The following is a 19,072-nucleotide window of genomic DNA, read 5'->3' as shown; positions in this document are numbered from 1 at the left end:
CTAAATCCAGCTTTGCAATACTTACTAGCAGATTGTTGCTAAAGGCATTTTATCTACGTGTTACTTAAGCTTACACAAATCTGTGACTACTGGTGCAAGTTTAGCAGGCATAGCTAGAAATCATCTATGCTAAGGTAAGTTTCTCTTTCTCCCTCCTCCCACATCAGCTACTGAAATTAAGCAATGTGGATGTCACAGAGAAAGAGAGGTTGCAAAATTCTTCTTTGCTGAAGAAAAAATATAAAGCAGGGAGGGGGAAATCAAGACCCCCAAAGCTGCATCTTGCGTATCTGAATTCATTACAACATCTGTTCATCTCTTCTACCTGCAGGGTCCCAAAGGCTATCCAGGGCCACCAGGTCCACGAGGCGAGCAAGTGAGTGGTGAAGGCACTGTAACAGTTGATACACATTGTACAAAGCATGTTAAGTATAATTAAAGATAATGACTTTAAATGCTTATAGCAAATAATTTCTTTCAATTGCTGGCTGGTTGAAGAAATACTCAATAGATTTCATTCTTGACTAGGTACTTAGTTGCCATGGAGATGAGTATGGTTTAAGGGCCTAGATAAAACATAATAGACCAACTTGTTTTCTCCAGCAAGTCTGGTGGCATGGAAGAAGTGTGTTGTGTAATGTTTTAGGAGGCAATTCAGACTCTTTCAAAACCTTACCACTGAGACTTGACAATGCATGCTTAATCTCTGGATGGGGAGATGGGAAGGGACTGTGTGTTGCTTTCTTAAAGTATCCTTCATGTGAGTGTTAGAGGTAGACACTTATTACTCCTCCCTTCTAGAGATAAGGGGCCATGGCTGTCAACTCTAATAACCTTGGAACAGGAGTCAAATTTTTCTCTTTTGTATACAGTACTGAATGCACTGTCAATGCTGAATGAATAATCATGACCTAATGATAGTAGTGACCAGAGGCGAAGTCAAAAACAAAAAATACAAGAATAGATTTTAACTGTCCAAAACTTTAACTGAGCTCTACTCCAAGAAACCAAATGAAGGACAGTCGTTATAGTTCAGTCCCTCGGCTTCTGGCATCTTTCTGCAAGAGAATTAATTATCAGAGTTGTTCAGAAGAACAGCATTGTTAACTGCAGGACCTGAGAACCAAAGTAGGAGCTTGTGAAAAGTGATTAACTAGTAATGAAAACAAGAGGGTAAATTGTATGTGTGTGTGTGTGAGAGAGAGAGAGAGAGAGAGAGAGAGAGAAACTGACATCAGAGGTATAATTTTGGCACTAAATATGCAAGTGTGTGAATTCTCTTGAATATAATCTGATACATTAGACCTCAATGTGAAATTACTGTTTGCCCAGCAGTACTGAAGGCTGTCTGACCTCATCTCAACATACCCATACTATGGTTATAAATAATATTATTCATAGTCTGTTATATTATTTTCAAAATATTTAAAACTCATTTATAAAAATTTGGGAAAATACTTTTGTTCCACAGCCTGTTCTTACTGCTGCTATTTTAAGGATGGTGACAAGAAGATACGTAATTGTAGAGGATGGCCTGGAAAGAGTCAAGACAATGATAGTCATTTTGCATGTCAGTAGCAACAGACTGTGAAGTTCAAAGTATCCACTTGTTGGCTGGAATTTCCATAAACCTCTACAGCAAAGAAAAAAGTTACTGTAAATATATCAAATGTGGAATTACTTGAGAGTGAAGCACAACTGGGAGTGCAAGCAAGGTTTTAAAAAGAACAAAGAGTAAATTAAAATGATTTGTTGCTCTTTGGGTTTTTTGTCATGATCTGCACTTGGAATTTTTGGGACCTGATTCAGCCAAAAATATCCATAGCCCTCTGAAGTGTTTCAAGCTTTAGGACACCCTGGATCCTGGTTCCATGGCAGACCAGCCCATTCAGGGAATAATCAATCTCCCATATATGCCCAGAGGATGAAAGAAATCATGGAAAGCAGAACTGTCTTCGAGGCACAGCACTTATGCAAAATAACTTTTGCTTCCCACGTTCATTACTTCTAATGCCTGGGATTATTCTTCCTCACTCAAACCAGCTGCATGTAGCTCATGGACGAAGTTCTGATTTTGCATTAGTGTGACTCCCACATGTGACAATGGGTGGAAAGGTTGGACAATCTCTAAGTCTGCCCTATGGACTTGGTTTGTTTAAACATAAAATTAGCTAAGGAGAGAGCCAGGGGTGGAGGGAAAGGTGATGACATTCTAACTTCTTACCTCCTTCCCATTTCAAATCTTAGTACTGGTTTTTGAGGAGAAGCTGATCATTGGAGAATCCCAAGGGACTTCACTTCCTCCAGCACCTGTGCCATGATTTTCTTCTCTTTTAATATTTTTGGCCAGTGGCACCTCTTGTTTTTCTTCCTGGTTGATATCAAGAATGGACCTCCTAAGGGCCCTGCAGTCCAGAAATGTTGGGCCAAATCAGCTTCTCTAACGGATAAATTGCAGGAGTGGGTACTGAGTCAGGAAAACTACATGAGTTTCCCCAGACAGAGGTTAGTCTAGATTGGCTGATACTGCCATGAATACCAGTCCTGAAGGCCAGGCCTAGATGCCCAGCTCCCTGGCATTGCAAAGTTGAAAGGCCAGGGCTTCATTTACCAATGACTACCCATGGAATCCCCAATGAGGTGGGTTCATACAGGGCACGGGAAATATGGCGAAGCTATTGCAGCCTTTTTACATCTCTTCTTTGGTGGATTCTCCGAGGTGTTTGGGTTGCTGATGCATGTCCTTTCCAGCCCCAGCAAGGCCCCATCCCCAATAATGGTTTCCCCACCCAATGAAGGATGCTCTGGATGGCTGGTGGAGACAGGGTACAGTTGATCCCTTTGTTTAGGATGGGCAGATCCAGATGTGGAGAGTCATCCCTGGGCTCAGATTCTGTGTGGATGATCCCCTCTTGTTTTCAGATTTCACATAGGGCATTGCTAATATTCAAACTTGGGTGTTGGGAAAAATAACCCAGATAAACAAGAACTCTGAAGATAGATTTGACCATGTCATTGTAAGTAACTTTTTAGGTGTGTGGATATAAAAGGATTTTTGAAATATCGAGGCTAGGTTTTGAAAAGCGACAGAGCCTTTCATTTCATAACATGGAATCCAGGGAGTTAGGAACAATGCATTTTCAATTATGGGCAGCATAAAGGAAGTATTTTGAAGCAATAAAGCAAATTAAAGCCTCAGTCTCAATGTGAGTTTGTGCTACCTTTAAATACATTTGAGGAAAAAACAGTTTAATCTGCCTATACTTTCCCACAATAGTTATTTTTACTACCTTAGGCTAATTTATACAGGGGCAGCGCGGGGGGGGGGGGGGGGGGGGGTTTGTGGGGGCTATAGCCACCCAAAATTTTGCCTTAGTCCTCCCACAGCCACCCCTCCTAGTGCAAAGGTCAAATGTTACGCAGAAGTAATGGTGGCATGGCATGGCATTGCCACCCTTACTTCACCACTGGAGCTGGCGACGGTGCTGCCTTCAGAGCTGGGTGGCTTGAGAGCGGTGGCTGCTGGCCAGGTGCCCAGCTCTGAAGGCAATGCCACAGCTAGCAGCAGCACAGAAGTAAGGGTGGCATGGTATGGCATTGCCACCCTTTCTTCTGCAGTTCTGCACAGCCCACCTTCCCCAATTTTCTGTCTAGCCCACCTCAGCCCCCCACTGGGAAAAGGCTGGTGCCACCCCTGAATTTATATAACCAAAAGTGAGCCAAATTATACTCATTTACTCATGTGAATAGATAATTGCATATATTGTAAGGTCCCTACACTGCAAACTCACATTTGAGCATACCCTGATCTACACACCTGAGTAAATTTGTGCATAGTAATCCCATTGAACTGGTCAGTGGGACTATTCTTGTTGTATATGTGTCTGCAGGATCAGGGTCTAAGTGAGGAAGATTTGGCTACATGAATATATAATTGTTTGTTTTAACTAAATAGATGCCTAATGAAAGTTTCAATGTTAACCATTTACTACTCTGTGCATTAAAATGAAATTAAATAGTCTTTATTCAAGGAAAACTGCAGCAGTTGTGACCCCTCTGGTAATATTTACAAAATTAGGGCCCAATCCTGCATACATTGACCTTTGCTCCATTATGGAGTCCCATTGTCTAAGCGTGCTGATCCTTTGCAGTATTAAGGTCTACAATAGCATGTAAACATATTTTCAAGGGCTTTCTTTACATAGCTGTTGGTGTATCAGTGACTTCATAACCATGAATGATGCAGTTATCTTGCAATGAAAACTATAATTTTACTGATACTTCCCAGCAGGAAGTCCAGCTTGATGACATAGTATGAGATACAGGAAGGGCAGTTCAGCATATGATAGCATAAAAGAGGCAGGATACTTTGAAAGAGGTTGGAAGGTAAATTTTGCCATATATTTAAATGTTTTGGTTAACTTCAGATTAATTTATTTTACATGATGATGATATATTTTCTATCCAAAATATATAACACAATGTACCTTGCAGATATTGTGAGAGTCTCCTGCCTTTCTTGTGCTTTTATATACTATATCCGACTATCAACAGTTGGTCAAGATGGTAACTCCTGGTTTATTGTTAATTATTCATTTTTATTTATAAAAGACATTTTAAATGTTTCAGAGGTTTCTTATTCTCTGTAATGTGATGTAATGACTGGGAAATTGTTGATATCAGAGAACCTGTCTCTCTGTTGGCAATGCCTTGAACTGGTTCATTTGTTTGAAACTTTTTAGTGAACTTACTATTCCCTGAATTGAAGGACTAACAGGATGAGATACAGGTCAAGTGTCCCCACTCAGCTATTGAAGTGCACTCCCATCCTAACTATTTTCACCACATCTCATCTAGTTCTGGACCTTGCTTGAGTAAAGGCTGCTCACCAAACAGGTGTCCAGTTCTTCAACAATGAACTTTACCACCTGGCACCCAAGAACTTGCCCATTTCAGAAAAGTAGAATTTTCTTAAAATAAACAATCAAATACACAGAATTATTGGGGGGGGAACACTTTTGGATTTGATTAGGGAGGGAGGAGGGGGGAAACGAAGAATTTACTGTACCCATTATCAATCCACTGTTACTCTAACCTTATCCGAGCATACCCACATTGAGACCAATATAAGGAAATTCAGATATACAAGGACATTCAGATTCTTCTTACATTTGTTCCATAAAAGTGTAAATCTTAATAATATGGCCAAGATCAGTGTCAGCTTGTGTTATCTGCACCATAAATACCTGTCCCCTGAGGGCATCTCCCGTTGTGCATATCTGATTTTGCCAAACATTGTCTAAGGGTTTTCCATCATGAATCAGTGTTTTTTTCCCTTGTACTTCACTTCATTTTGGACTAATTCCCTCCCTCTCCCCCCATCCTAAATGCTTTTGCAATGTGTGCACCACTGCTCAGGAAGTAATCATGCTGATTTTAATTATGTATAAAAAGTGGGTTTTATGGGCTTCCTATGCAAATTACACAAGAAACAGTCTTGTGTTAGGAGAAAGTCTCTTTCATGTTACCAACAGGTAAAAATACACTAAACCTGATTACTTTTTTTCGCTTTCAATTTAGGGAATTCCAGGAATGGCTGGCAATGCTGGTTCACTTGGTTACCCTGGCAGGCAGGTGCAGTAACTATACAAAAGAATTATATGTTTTCCTGTTATAAGCACCTTTTCAGTACTATACATTAGTTCAAAATATGTTTCCCTTCCTCTCTTTGGGGTTAATTTTCAAAGTGATGCCTGGTGTACATGGCCTGTTCGTCAGCAAGGAGTCTTTTGACAAACTGATCTACCTCAAAAGGATTGTTTGCCATCATGTAGCATTAATGATGTAATTACTGAAAGTACCATATCTAAATCTGCTGGCACTGCTGATGGCATCACTGCATTGGCTGACATTGTATCACTAATACTCGAAACAAGCCTCCTTTCAGAGGCACCATACACGGAAGTAATGTGGCGCATTGTGCCCTTAGTACTGGGCCCTGAGTGGGTGAGACACAGTAATTCTGTATCCCTCTAGTGCATACATACCTTGTTACCAAATTACAGACTGTATGAGCCCTATTCACCCCTTTGAAAACCTTCATTGCTCTCTGTCTGTTTCAACCTTTTGGCATTTAGTGTTCAGAAGAAACAGGAAGCATTCTGCTTTAGTACCATTCCTACTTATTTGCCTACACTTATTTTTTTTACTGCTGAAACTATTTCTTTCTTTAACTTTTATGTGGGGAAAGAGTATGTTAAAGGGCTTTTTCCATTCAGTTCATTGAGAGAGAGAATCAATGAAAACATCAAATTGCTATCAATGCAAGCCATTTGTAATATTGATTTTTATATACCTGGGACAGATAGATAGTTCAATATATGCAGTTGGTGCATTAAGAGGAAATGTCAGTCACTTTTCCTAACATTTAAACTACATGAGCCAAATTCAGTCCTTGTATTCGTCAACTGACTTCAATGGAGTCATGCCTGCTTGAGGGGCTGAATTTGACCCATGCTCTCTAAACTATTTCAACATTTTATTAGACCAATTTTACAGTGGCTATATATTAAAAAGCATTATTAAATAGTTTAAACAGAGACTGGATGACAACATGCCAACATTTAAAAATACAAAATGCTTTGAGTATTTGAAATAAACTTATTGTTCTAATGTTGGCTAGAAAATGACTGGAACTGCATTCCAATATAAAAGTTTATGAAAAGTTCCATGAAGTTATTTTAATGCCAAGTTCACAATTGGGTAGAAGATTTCAACTGGATTGGGAAGAACTTTCCAAAAAGAAATAACTTTAATATAAAGGAAGTTGCAATCTCTGTCTAGAGGTTCACATAGCACCCATCATGAAAAGTTCATTGCCAGTTTGGAAATTAACAATTATTGTGATAATTCTTTTAAATCTAGTATTTCCATTTATTTTAAATGAAGTAAAAGTTGTGTCTTTTTATACTAGGGTTTAGCTGGACCAGAAGGTAACCCAGGTCCTAAAGGTGTAAGAGTAAGTAACATTTGTAAGCATTACGGCATGCATGACTGTATTTTTATACATATCGTATGCTTGAGAAATTTCATTGAATTGCCAGTTGCACGGCCACTGAATCACTCGGTCTATTGCAGAGCTGGTTAATGACAAACTGTATTTCATTAAAAATTTGAGGATTTATTTCTTTTTCATGCCTACAAGCAGTATAGAACAATCTCATCTTGCTGCTCTTCCTTCGCTTGGAACATATACAGACATGAAAAGAAAGAAAAAGAACCCTGTGAGAGTGTGGGGGGGAGCGAAGGGGGAAGTGGAGGGGAAGAGGCCATTTCCTGCCTGGAGCATTATTTCTGTAATAGAAGCTGTCAGGAGTGAAGGCAGATCTGGCATTTGTAATCTTCAACTGTGACAGAGGTTGATGGAAGGAAACAATCTTGTCACATAAAGAATATGAGAGTCACCTTCTGCTAGATCCTAAAATATTTCAGTTGATATCTTTTGTAGCCCAGACCAGGAGTACAAATCTGAGCCCTTTAAAAATTTAAGCTTTGCTTGGATCGTTTTTGAGTAAAGTTTCAAGGAGAAAAGTGAAAAAAAGTTTTTATTTTTCACACATATACACCTATATATGTAAAAAACCATCAGATTTTATTTCTTTCAAGGTTACTGCCCTCAACAGATCATCAGACTTGGATCACATGGGAATATGATGTTAACTGTGTATTGTAACCTGAGATTTGTAATTGCTTTACACTAGAAAGTTCTCAGGTTTTTGATTCCACCCTCATCCTTACACAACTCCATTATCGTACAGGTTGCTGTGAAGTACCCTACCCATGTACTTATTCGCGACACTGATACTGACTTGGACTCTTTATACATTCCATGGGTGGCGTACCCGAGCCCACTTATCCACTGACGCTTTAAAAACCCCGCACCCCAATCTGGGTCTATGCTGGTTATGTGATATGTATGTATCTCGTGATCCTTGTAACTGATACCTGTAATCCCCCATAACTCAAGCCGGACCTCAGATATACAGTACCTTCCCTCTTAAGAACATAAGGACGGCTGTACTGGGTCAGACCAAAGGTCCATCTAGCCCAGTATCCTGTCTACCAACAGTGGCCAATGCCAGGTGCCCCAGAGGGAGTGAACCTAACAGGTAATGATCAAGTGATCTCTCTCCTGCCATCCATCTCCACCCTCTGACAAACGGAGGCTAGGGACACCATTCCTTACCCATCCTGGCTAATGGCCATTAATGGAATTAACCTCCATGAATTTATCCAGTTAACTTGTGTATATTTAATCTTAAACATTAACTTTAATAAAAATTTTAAATCTGTACCTTATGATGCTGTCAAGCTTCTGTTACAACTTCTCCATCATGTTACTGAATCTGTGCACTTGTGTCTTTTATTGCAGATATTTAAAGCCTTCATCTGCAACAGCTTTTTGAGATGTCTCTAAGTTTTGCTCTTCTTAAATTCAGTTTTCATTATATGATGGGATATCCCAAAGATATTGCACCCATATGGCTCTCAACCCTCAGACATTTGTTCCTTTTTCTCTTGCCCCAAAGTTCTCTATAAACCTGTAGCCAACTCCTTCTCCTGTTATACAAGAGAAAGGTGATCGCAATCTTTTCCACTAAGTGGCCCACAAGCTTCTTCTTATTTCGTATGACTGTTCTGTCATTGCTCAAAAAATGACTCATACTAACAATCTCAGAATGTCATGTTTCAAAAGGGTGTCTCCTACATAATCCTTTCTGCCAGATGTTGCCTGTAATGTTGACCCAGAAATATGTTTTTGTGCCATTGACCCATGCAGTTATGTCAATATAATTTGAGCTCTTAAGGTTAGAACACACTCCTATGATAGCTCTGGATCCTGCTTATTTAAGGGTTTTAAGACAATGCAGGGAAAGAAAAGAGAGCTGCATTTTTCCCTAATGTGTGGGGTACCAAGAAGAGTATTGTCCTTCCTAAGATCCTCAAAAGATGGGTTAAGATATTTCATTAAATTCAAAGGACTGTAGAGATAGGTGTGAAAATACTGATTCTTTTTTTCAGTAATTAGATGCTGCACCTGCCTTTGCACATTCTCTCTCGGAGCCTCTGTGTGTAGAATCACTTCATTGTACTTTTGTTTATGCCAATTTGCAATTGAATTTGTACGTGTCTGTCACGTATGCACAGCCGTGAAAATGTGAAACTGAGCTTTGGAAGCAATATCATGGAATATAGCACATACAAACCATTGAAGGTTTGAGAGGAGGTTTAAATTTCTCAGGACATAGTGTTAGTTTTCAAATCTTAAGAGCCAGGAATTTAAGTGATTACTACATTTTAGGAGGTGGATTTTTTTAAGCGTAATTTAAAAAAAATACATTTCCCCAGGATAGCTCCCTGTACGTGGAACTTATTTTCCCCCCTAATACAATCCTCCTTTTACCAGTTTCATGTTGAAGGAAATGGGCTGACCAAGGACACAAGTGTGATTTCCTTCAAGTCACCTTATATTCTGAATTGCATATATCCCATTCAAACCCAACAGTGGAGTAATCACCAATGACATTCTCGTTGTCTAGTAGAAGAAAGCTGCACCTGTGTTTTGCTCAACAGAGAATTATAACAGCTCTTATGAGTGAGAAACATTTCCTGCCCTTTATAACTTTTCATTGTATTTCATATTATGATTTTTTTTATTTAACTAGACTTTGTGGGGCTTCTGCTGATCTCCACTATATTGATGAAAAGTAGAATTGCTTCCTAATTCAGTCACAGAAGGCAAAATTTTCAAAAACTCCTAAGTGCTATTTTCATTTGAGAATTTCTTCAGTTTAATGTTTTCACTTTCTTAACTTTATTTTTATTCATTTAACTGGAAGTGAATTGGATAATTTGACAACAGTGGTTAGCATGTGTCCTATCACAATAGTTACTACTCTGGCTACTCTATTGATCTTATGTTCGAAAATTCAGTTATTTCTACCGTACCATTTTAAAAATTAAACACAGTGGTATTTAGCTGTGGATTTTCAGATTTTGATGCAACATAAGGAAGTTACTTCTCAGGGTATATCTATACTGGAGCTGGAAAGTGTAATTTCCAGCTTGAGGAGACATACCTGCACTAGCTTTGCTAAAAATAGCAATGTATCCACAGTGGCGCAAGCAATGGGAGAGGATAACTGCCCCAAATATAATCTCGTCTGAGATCCTAGGCATGTACTCTCGGCAGCTAGTTCCTCCCACCACTTGCACCACTGCAGCGACACTTCTATTTTTGGCACACAAGCTCAGTCAGAGCTAGTGTGGGATGTCTCCTTGAGCTGAAAATTGCAACTTCCAGTTCCAGTGTAGATGTACCCTCAGACAGCATCACTCTCTACATGGAAAGAAAGCATGGCATGATGCAGTTACAATCAAACTGAGGCTTACAATGATGTGTCACTAGTTTTTTAATGGGATAGACAATTCTCCCCTTCTATTTAAGCAGGGAGGGAGAAGACATCTTAGTCACGTTTTAATTAAAACAATCCAGCTGTGACAAGATAAACTTGCAAAATAATTCCTTTGTAGTGGAAATCACTCAAACCTATTCACAAAAAAAAAAAATTCTTTTTGATTTACAGGTGAGGAATATTGTAAATTTGAAAGGAAATTTTTAAATATTTCTTTGATCAGCACTTTCTGATGCAATAGTATATCATTTGGGAATTTTTTTCCTAGTATAGTTAATTTGTACGTTATCTCTGCAATGGTGGGGGATTGTCACCATCAGTTGGATTTGGAGGGTGAAATCCTGGTCACATTGAAGTCACTGGGAGTTTTGCCATTGACTTCAACTGAGCCAAGATTTCACCCAGAATCTCAAACCACTATACGTACATAAATGTGTGATAAATCTGTATCTAGCCTTGTTCTTGAGATGCAACCTTTTAATGAAGAAATTTAATAATTATTTTTCTGTTCTAAGGGTTTCATTGGACCTCCAGGGGTGGCAGGACAGCCAGGACCTGAAGGAGAAAGAGTAGGTTTAATGAACCATTTATTAAATATGTACACATTTATGATAATGAAACACACTGAAGTATAACATATCCCAGAATGAGACCAAGGAAAACTTTATTATTTATGTAACTCTTTTTAAAAAGGAAAATAAGGCTTGTCTGACAGCAAAACTGATTGGGGGTGTGTGCAATTAAATAATAAAATCTGCTGATTAGAATGAATCTAGTGAATAAAATCAAAATAGCACCAAGGTTAATCAATCTGAATTGGCTGTAAAGTGAAGATCGGATTTCATCTAAAACTTCTGAGATTGGGAGCTTGTTCTTGTCATTGAAGTGAGCAGTGAAAGTTTCCTCTAAGAGTAATTTCAGTCCATGTATAAATCACATTTCTGAATTGCCTGGTATGCGTTTAAGACAAAAATGCCCATGATAATCTGATAACTGATTTTGAGCCTAATCTTTCTACTATTGAAATCAAGGAAAGTTTTTCCATTTTTGTGGTGGTGATTTTTAGATTGCCTTTTGCAATCAAATGTGCATGCCAATAATGTGTAATTAAAATCACTTTTAAAAAATCTAGATTCTGTAGATTTTTTAGATTGTAGATTCTCTTTTCTTTCTTTCTTTCTTTCTTTCTTTTTTTCCCCAGGGCATTCCAGGACTGCAAGGAAAAAGGGGTCTTAAGGGGAGACTGGTAAGATTACTAATATGGGTTACTACTTTTGTTGCTAATTTAAATGAATAATGTAAGTCTGCATATAATTTTAAGTAGCTGAAAATGTTAGTGTCATTGTATTCACAAATGATTGTATTATTGTTTCCAGCACATACCTGGCACTACAGAAAAATGACAACTTGTTGGGTAAATTTAGTGGTGCTGCTAAATAAATGTAAATTACGAATTCTTAACCTGATGGCCAGTTCAGCCATTGGAACTATCAGTGTGACTGCCATGGGGTTAAAAGGTCACAGAAAAATACAAACAGTTTAAAAAAATTATTGTTAATGCAACACAGATTTATGATTCCAGACTTTATGAGGAGTCTGATTCAGGTGTTGGCCTGAATACAAGTCAGTTGCAGCGTCTAATAATTTCAGATGTTTGTAGAAAAAATAGTAGAAAGCAACTGTTGGCAAGTTAAAGCTATTCCCTACTTAATACAAACGTATTTCTGTATCGGGGGGCAGACACAAATCTGCTAGGCATACTAAGGTTTACAGTATTTCTGATAGATCAGAAAACTGTAGCATGATCTGTTATGTGCCAAGTTCTTTGTTTTCTGCCACATGGTTGTACTTTAAGACTTTTGCTGTCTGGATGTAAAATACTGTGGAGGGAGAGATGTATAGCTCTGTTGGTGTACTTTTTGTGTTTGCTGCGTAGTTATTACAAAACCATGTGAAATATGGACCAGCTTCCAATACATGTGAATTTTGGGTTAATCAGTGCATAACACCAAAGGTGCTAAAAGACACTCCTGAAACACGTTAATTAAAATCAAGAACCTATTATTTAAGTTTTTAATGCTACAGATTAATGTGTGAATCAAAAAGGGTGAAATGTATTAAAGTAATTGGCTAACAGGATAGTGTGTTCAGTTTTTTGTCTACATTGTTGCTGCTCATTTCTCATTTGAATCATGTACTACATTGTCCATCCCAAAAGTGTACACTAGCAGATCCATGCTATTGGTATGCTTATTGCACCTTGCGATAAGTAACTTATTAGCCATGTGCAGTGTGCTAGCTTTTCTGAGACGAATGAGCATCAAGGTAAAAAAGCAGATGGCTCATGCTCAATCTGTGTATGAAGGAGGTGATGCTGATAGGAAACTTTGAAAAACTGTCTGGAATTATAATCTTGTATTCAACTGAAGGCACCTGACCTCTGGTTCTCAAGGTGGTATAATGTCTTGATCCCACTAGACTGCTCCTAGCTACACAAGTAGCAGAAGTGGTGAGAAATTAATTTTCCATCTTCAGCTAGTCCTGTATTGCACCCATCCCGCGCTAGTGAGGACTCTTTACCATAGAGATCCATCTTCAAATAGTTTAACACATGGCAGTCCACTGTTTAAGTAACAGAGATCAATGAGAGCACATCAGGCCAGTGCTCTGCACATACCGTTGGCTTTCTACTTAATGCCAGATCTATTTCTTGATCCTGAAATCAGTTCCAAGACCTTTGTCCTCATCTTTAAAGCACCTATTGGGCTAAGGTTTAGTTAGCATAAGGCCCCATCCGTCAAAGCACTTCAGTAGGTACTTAGCTCTAGGTACTTTGTAGGATCAGGACCATAGAATGCCTCTTTCCCCAGATCCAACCCAACGGCCTCAGGGTGAATATCTCAAGAGGTTGGAGCAGGATGCTCTCACCAAAGGAATCTTGGCTGTGGAATTCCCCAGTGTCAGAGAGATGAATCCTAGCTTTACGATTCAGGGTGAAATGCAAGACTCATCTTTGTGCAAACTTTCCATCAATAACAATGAGGGGAAAGAATGGCCAGCCTGGCACCATTACTTTTGGAAGAAGGGCAAATCCCAGATATGATCTCATTTTGGAAAGCAGCCTAAAACTTGAGAGGTGAAGATCAGGGGCTTCTTTTAGGGTAGTTCTTTTAATTTTTAACATAGCTCTAGACACCATGGTGATGGATGCTTTAAAATGCTGGTAAATAATTGTGCTTGCCATCATTTTGTTTACTGTCCAGATGGCATTTAATATACTATAGCAAACATCTAACATGAAAATCATCTCTTTGGGATTCAAAATGCTACCAATTAGCAGACTAGTTGAATAGTTATTAGTATTTATAATATCTTTGGCATATTTGAAATGGAACAAAATATTCAATTGACTGAATTCCTTATTATAAATATTAGAGAGTCTGAAATTGCCTGCATTTTAAATCAGTTGGATGTACAGTATGTTTTAAAGAAAATATTCTGTATTCAAGGGGCATGTGTCCCATTTCTTTCCATATTAAGTATGTAATATGAAATCTGGCCACTTCTGTATTATTATATTACCTGTCTTGTTATATATGCTGCACAATATTTCACATATACTACTTTGAGCACATTTATTGGGAATGTACTATATAGGATTAGTTACAACAGGGATTGGCAACCTTTAGCACGCAGCCCATCAGGGAAATCCACTGGTGGGCCGGGACAGTTTGTTTACCTGCAGCATCCGCAGGTTTGGCCGATCGCAGCTCCCACTGGCTGCGGTTTGCCGTTCCGGGCTAATGAGAGCTGCGGGAAGCGGTGTGGGCCAAAGGATGTGCTGGCTGCTGCTTCCTGCAGCTCCCATTGGCCTGGAACGGCGAACCACAGCCAGTGGGAGCTGCGATCTGCCGAACCTGCGGATGCTACAGGTAAACAAACCATCCCGGCCCACCAGCGGATTTCCCTGACAGGCCGCGTGCCAAAGGTTGCCAATCCCTGAGTTACAACAACTAGTACTCAAACTGACAAAGCAGACCTTTTAAACTATACCAACAATCTGCTAGTCTAGTCCATTGTAACTGTGTGAAAATACTACAGACCTGTTTTCTGTTAAAAATATGAATTTTCTTGTTTTCTAGGATGTGTTATAGCAATATACTAGATGATATTACTGATGTAATAAAACATTTGCTACACAGTAGTACTATTATGTTTTCAGTTTTAGATTTTCTCTTTTCCTAGATTGGAAATGCTTTTTCTTTTTTATAGTGCCTAAATTGTTCTTCTCTCATCAGTTATAAAACTCATGATGATGACAGTGAAAATATCATGGCTATGGTTAATCTGTCCCCTTGTCTCATCCAGAACATCTTTTGCTCTTTTTTTCTGGGTGGGCAAACTACGGCCCGGGGGTCACATCCGGCCATTCAGACGTTTTAATCTGGCGCTCGAGCTCCTGCCGGGGAGCGGGGTCCGGGGCTTGCCAGGCTCCGCACATGCCGTGGCTCCGCGTGGCTCGTCCCCCTTCCAGCTCCTACATGTAGGGGCAGCCAGGGGATTCTGCACGCTGCCCCAGCCTCAAGCGCCGCCCCCCCAGCTCCCATTGGCCAAGAACCATGGTCAATGGGAGCTGCAGGGGTGGCGCCTGTGGATAGGGCAGTGTGCAGAGCCACCTGGCCACACCTCTGTGTAGGAGCCAGAGGGGGGGACATGCTGCTGCTTCCAGGAGCTGCTTGAGGTAAGCATCACCCAGAGCCTGCACCCCTTACCTCCTCCTGTGCCCCAACCCCCTGCCCTAACCCTGATCCCCCTCCTGTTCTCTGAGCCCCTCGGTCCCAGCCCAGAGCACGCTCCTGCACCCCCAACCCCTCATTCCCAGCCCCACCCCAGAGCCTGCACCCCCAGCTGGAGCCCTCACAGCCCCACCGCACCCCAACCCTCTGCCCTAGTCCAGAGCCCTCTCCCACACCCTGAACTCCTCATTTTGGCCCCACCCCAGAGCCCTCACCCCCTCCCGCACCCCAACCCCAAATTTTGTGAGCATTCATGGCCCGCCATACAATTTCTATACCCAGATGTGGCCCTCGGGCCAAAAGGTTTGCCCACACCTGACCTACAGTCTGAATCTGAGACCTAGTAATTGGAAAAATTGCCTTGTTGCTTCCTCCATTTCACTTTTGATCCAACTGTTAATTTCTATTTAAAAACGTGTGTCTTCATGGGTGTCATCTGGAGTTTAACATCTATTGGGGCACACATTCTCCCCAAAATATGCTATATTTCTTAAAAGAGCAGTAAATTAGCCTTTGACTATGGCTTCCCAGAAGGTGGCCTCGAATAAGCAAAAGATATTTTAATAACATGGCACTATGTCAAATCCCCATTTTGCACATGTGAAATTTCACGATACAATTTCAGAGTCCAATTGAAAATTTGGCCCAGAGTGGATAGGTTTTCAAGTTAATTTCAAAGTCTGTTATATTTAATAATTTACATTATGAACCTCTACTGAATCAGCAGCCACATAAGGAATAAATGTTATACAGTCTATTTATGTTATGAAAAACTCGTACCTTAAAATTAAGGTATATCAATTGTCACTTGTGAGTACCATCATCAGCTATTGAATACAATTTTCACAGTATGATAGATGGGCCTGTTTGTTGATTGGAAATGGCCTGAATAATTTTTGCTGAAAACTGGTCAATTTGGAGAGCTATCTTTTGGCTTTAACACATGCAGACTTAGGAGAATTTTTTGAGAAATTGGCCCTGTTTGTTAGTTTGCAACAGAATGCAAAAAACACCTTGGGCCAGGGTCATCCTGTGTTTGGGAGGGCTTCAGCCAGTGAAAATTCAGGAGCTTGGTGGCAGAAACTTTGACAAAAGGAAGAGGTAGCAGAAAATGGCAGCAAACATCCCTTCCTCAGAAGGCTCTTAGAAGGTCAGTGCAGCCCAAAAAGTTAACTGTGTTTGCCAGGACAGGGATGTTGCCTGGGGATGCCTTGATTCAGTGCATCCCTCTGCCACCTTCACCATTAGAGCGTCTCTGTAGTGTCAACTGCGAAGGAAAGCTGGCCTCCTGCTTTCCCAGCAGAAGGCCTGTAAAAAGGGCAGCAGTGGTGACATCAGGGTGGTAACAGCTGTAATGTATTCCTCGCCGCTTCACTTTTGGTAAATACAACCTGGTCAGTTGAGCATGTCTGCATTTTGTTGTGAATAAGCCACATTCCTCTATTTAACTAGAAATCCAAAGGATATTAAATTGTATCTGTGTGATGTGGATACGTTTACACTGTTGTAGGAACTTTAATGGTTTAACTTCCTTTATAGATTTTAATACAATGTCCAGTAATGAATTTCCACAGTTTTTTTCATTTACTTACATTAAATATTGAGATTACCATAGCCATCCAATGGAGTTTTTTAATGGATGAATCATAAAACATTGAATAGCTTGTTGTGTATTTTGAATGTGCAAAGCTGCTACAGAGCATGGAGAATGTTTCAGAATTGATCTAGATAACACCTGACAAATTAAAACTTCAGATGCAGTCACAGACAGTAATTTGTCAGGGCTTAAACTCCTTGGGTGAAATCCTGGCCCAATTGACGACATTGGCAAAGCTCTCATTGACTTCAGGAGAGCCAGGATTAGGCCAGCATTACTCCCCGGAGTGCTGAAGTAGTGAGCTGACTTGCGGTTTGTAATAAACAACCATCTACTATGCAACCATCCATTCAATCTGACCTGTCTTTCTCCTTTTCATAATTGATATTTTATTATTTCTGTTAAAAATACAATGTTCATTCATTGTAATGATTACAATTCAAAAGTCAGCACACGAATTAGAATGAATAAATCAATTTAATTCACATTATGATGAAAATATGAGGAATTATGAGCCTAGTAACTTATTGCAAGATGCTATATAGACTATTAATGGTACATTCACAGAGGAATAGGAGTGGGACATATTCTTGTCCACAGTGAAAACTGACGAACAAAATAAGACAAGACTGAAAAGAACAAGACAAAGTATAAGTAAATAAGACCAAACCAGACAATACAAGACAAAACAAAACTAGCTGGAACAACTCTAGTTCAATGGTTGTGGAGGAGAGGAGAGTTATACAAGATAATTTTCCCTTATTATTTAGTTAAACTCCAGTTCTTATGACGACACCAAGGTAAAAGACTAATAGTTCTGATTAAAGAAAAACATGGCTGAGATATCCAGAGGTATTTTGCATTACAGGGCAAACTTCCCACCTCCCCACTGCAACTGTTAAGGTTCCTTTCAGTTCCTCGCCTGTGGTCCCTGTTTATCCATTGTTAGGCACCTCTCTCCCCCTTCCCAGCTTTTAACTAAAGATATTTAGCTCTGCTAAATCATGAGCTAGACAACCTAACGAAGGAAGGTTGAAAGGGCTAAACTAATAGTATGTGTGACCTGAGGCACTTCTGAGCATGGCCCACTGGAGGTGAAAGGTTAGTAACTTAACCTACTCTTGCAGCTATACAGAGAGAAAACTATAACCTTGAAAACACCTGAGAGCAGAAAAGGTAATATTTATGAAATAATTATATGCAGGATGAAAGAAACTGCTCCCTCCAGTCGGTGGGAATGGAAGGGTGGTTCCAGTTAATGTGAGTTAACTAGTTGTGAATTCTAACATGCACACTCACAAATATTTGTAAATCTCCGTGCAAACACTCCCAAAAGTATGTTCTGGATCCTAGCTTATCCTGGGGCTCAGCCTAGGGCAGTAGTTCTCAACCTGTGGCCCAGTCAGCACACAGCTGTGGCCGATGTGACATCCTCAGGGCCATACAGGTAGTACTGGATGCAACCCACATAACAAATTGTGGAGAACCACTGACCTAGGGTGAACCATGACTAGGAACAAATTATCTCCTGGAACAAACTATTGTGGAATATCTACAGTACACTAGAATTTACAATTGTGTTAGTGAACTTGAATTACTTGAGCTAAATCATGTTGCTGAAGTTGCAGTATGAACAAGACAAACCCTATGAGAATGCACTGAGAAGGTTAAGGATGGATCAGAGCAATTGTGGAGGGATGGCCAGTAAGTCCATAAATGGTGTTAATCCACTGTCTGAAACACCTGTGAGGGTGGAAAGGAAACATAGCAAACTGTGTCCTCTAGTACAGTCTAAAAATACTATGCTAGCAACTATGAACTGTCCATTCAAATACCATGTTCCCTACTTTTAGGATGTCTTGGCAAATGTAGCACAAAATTACATTGGAATTTTACAGCTGTATCACAAGCTCATATGTCCAGGATCATTCTTGGCTCTCTTACAGCCCTGGTGCTTGCAAGATATTTTATTCCCATACTATCTATATGTAAGATTTTTTTCCCCTGGCTGTAGTAGCTTGCATTTCTCCAAGCAGAATCCCCTCCCAATTTAGTATCATCTGCAAATTTCATTGGTGTGCTGTTTTACTACCTCTTCTCAATTATTAAGAAATGTGTTAAATCAGACGGGTTCTAGCAGTGCTCTGCATAGTTCTCCACTACACACCTTCCCTCCAACTTAATATATTGGCATTGATCACTAC

The 19,072-nt window shown here is 39.8% G+C and overlaps 1 protein-coding gene across 1 annotated transcript in view; it reads left to right on the top strand.

The window, feature by feature from the left end:
- COL24A1 (collagen type XXIV alpha 1 chain) overlaps window positions 1-19,072 on the top strand; it is a 226,266-nt gene that overhangs the window by 46,975 nt on the left and 160,219 nt on the right. Inside the window, exons 7-11 of the mRNA XM_065409330.1 lie at window positions 332-376; window positions 5,581-5,634; window positions 6,974-7,018; window positions 10,991-11,044; window positions 11,677-11,721. Of these exons, the coding sequence (XP_065265402.1) occupies window positions 332-376; window positions 5,581-5,634; window positions 6,974-7,018; window positions 10,991-11,044; window positions 11,677-11,721 (243 nt within the window). The remainder of the gene's footprint in view (window positions 1-331; window positions 377-5,580; window positions 5,635-6,973; window positions 7,019-10,990; window positions 11,045-11,676; window positions 11,722-19,072) is intronic.

Source organism: Emys orbicularis, chromosome 8 (genome assembly GCF_028017835.1).
Source record: "Emys orbicularis isolate rEmyOrb1 chromosome 8, rEmyOrb1.hap1, whole genome shotgun sequence".
In the NCBI taxonomy this organism is placed as follows: domain Eukaryota; kingdom Metazoa; phylum Chordata; order Testudines; family Emydidae; genus Emys; species Emys orbicularis.
The sequence above is the reverse complement of the archived record's forward strand: the minus strand, read 5'-3'. Positions and strand labels throughout refer to the sequence as shown.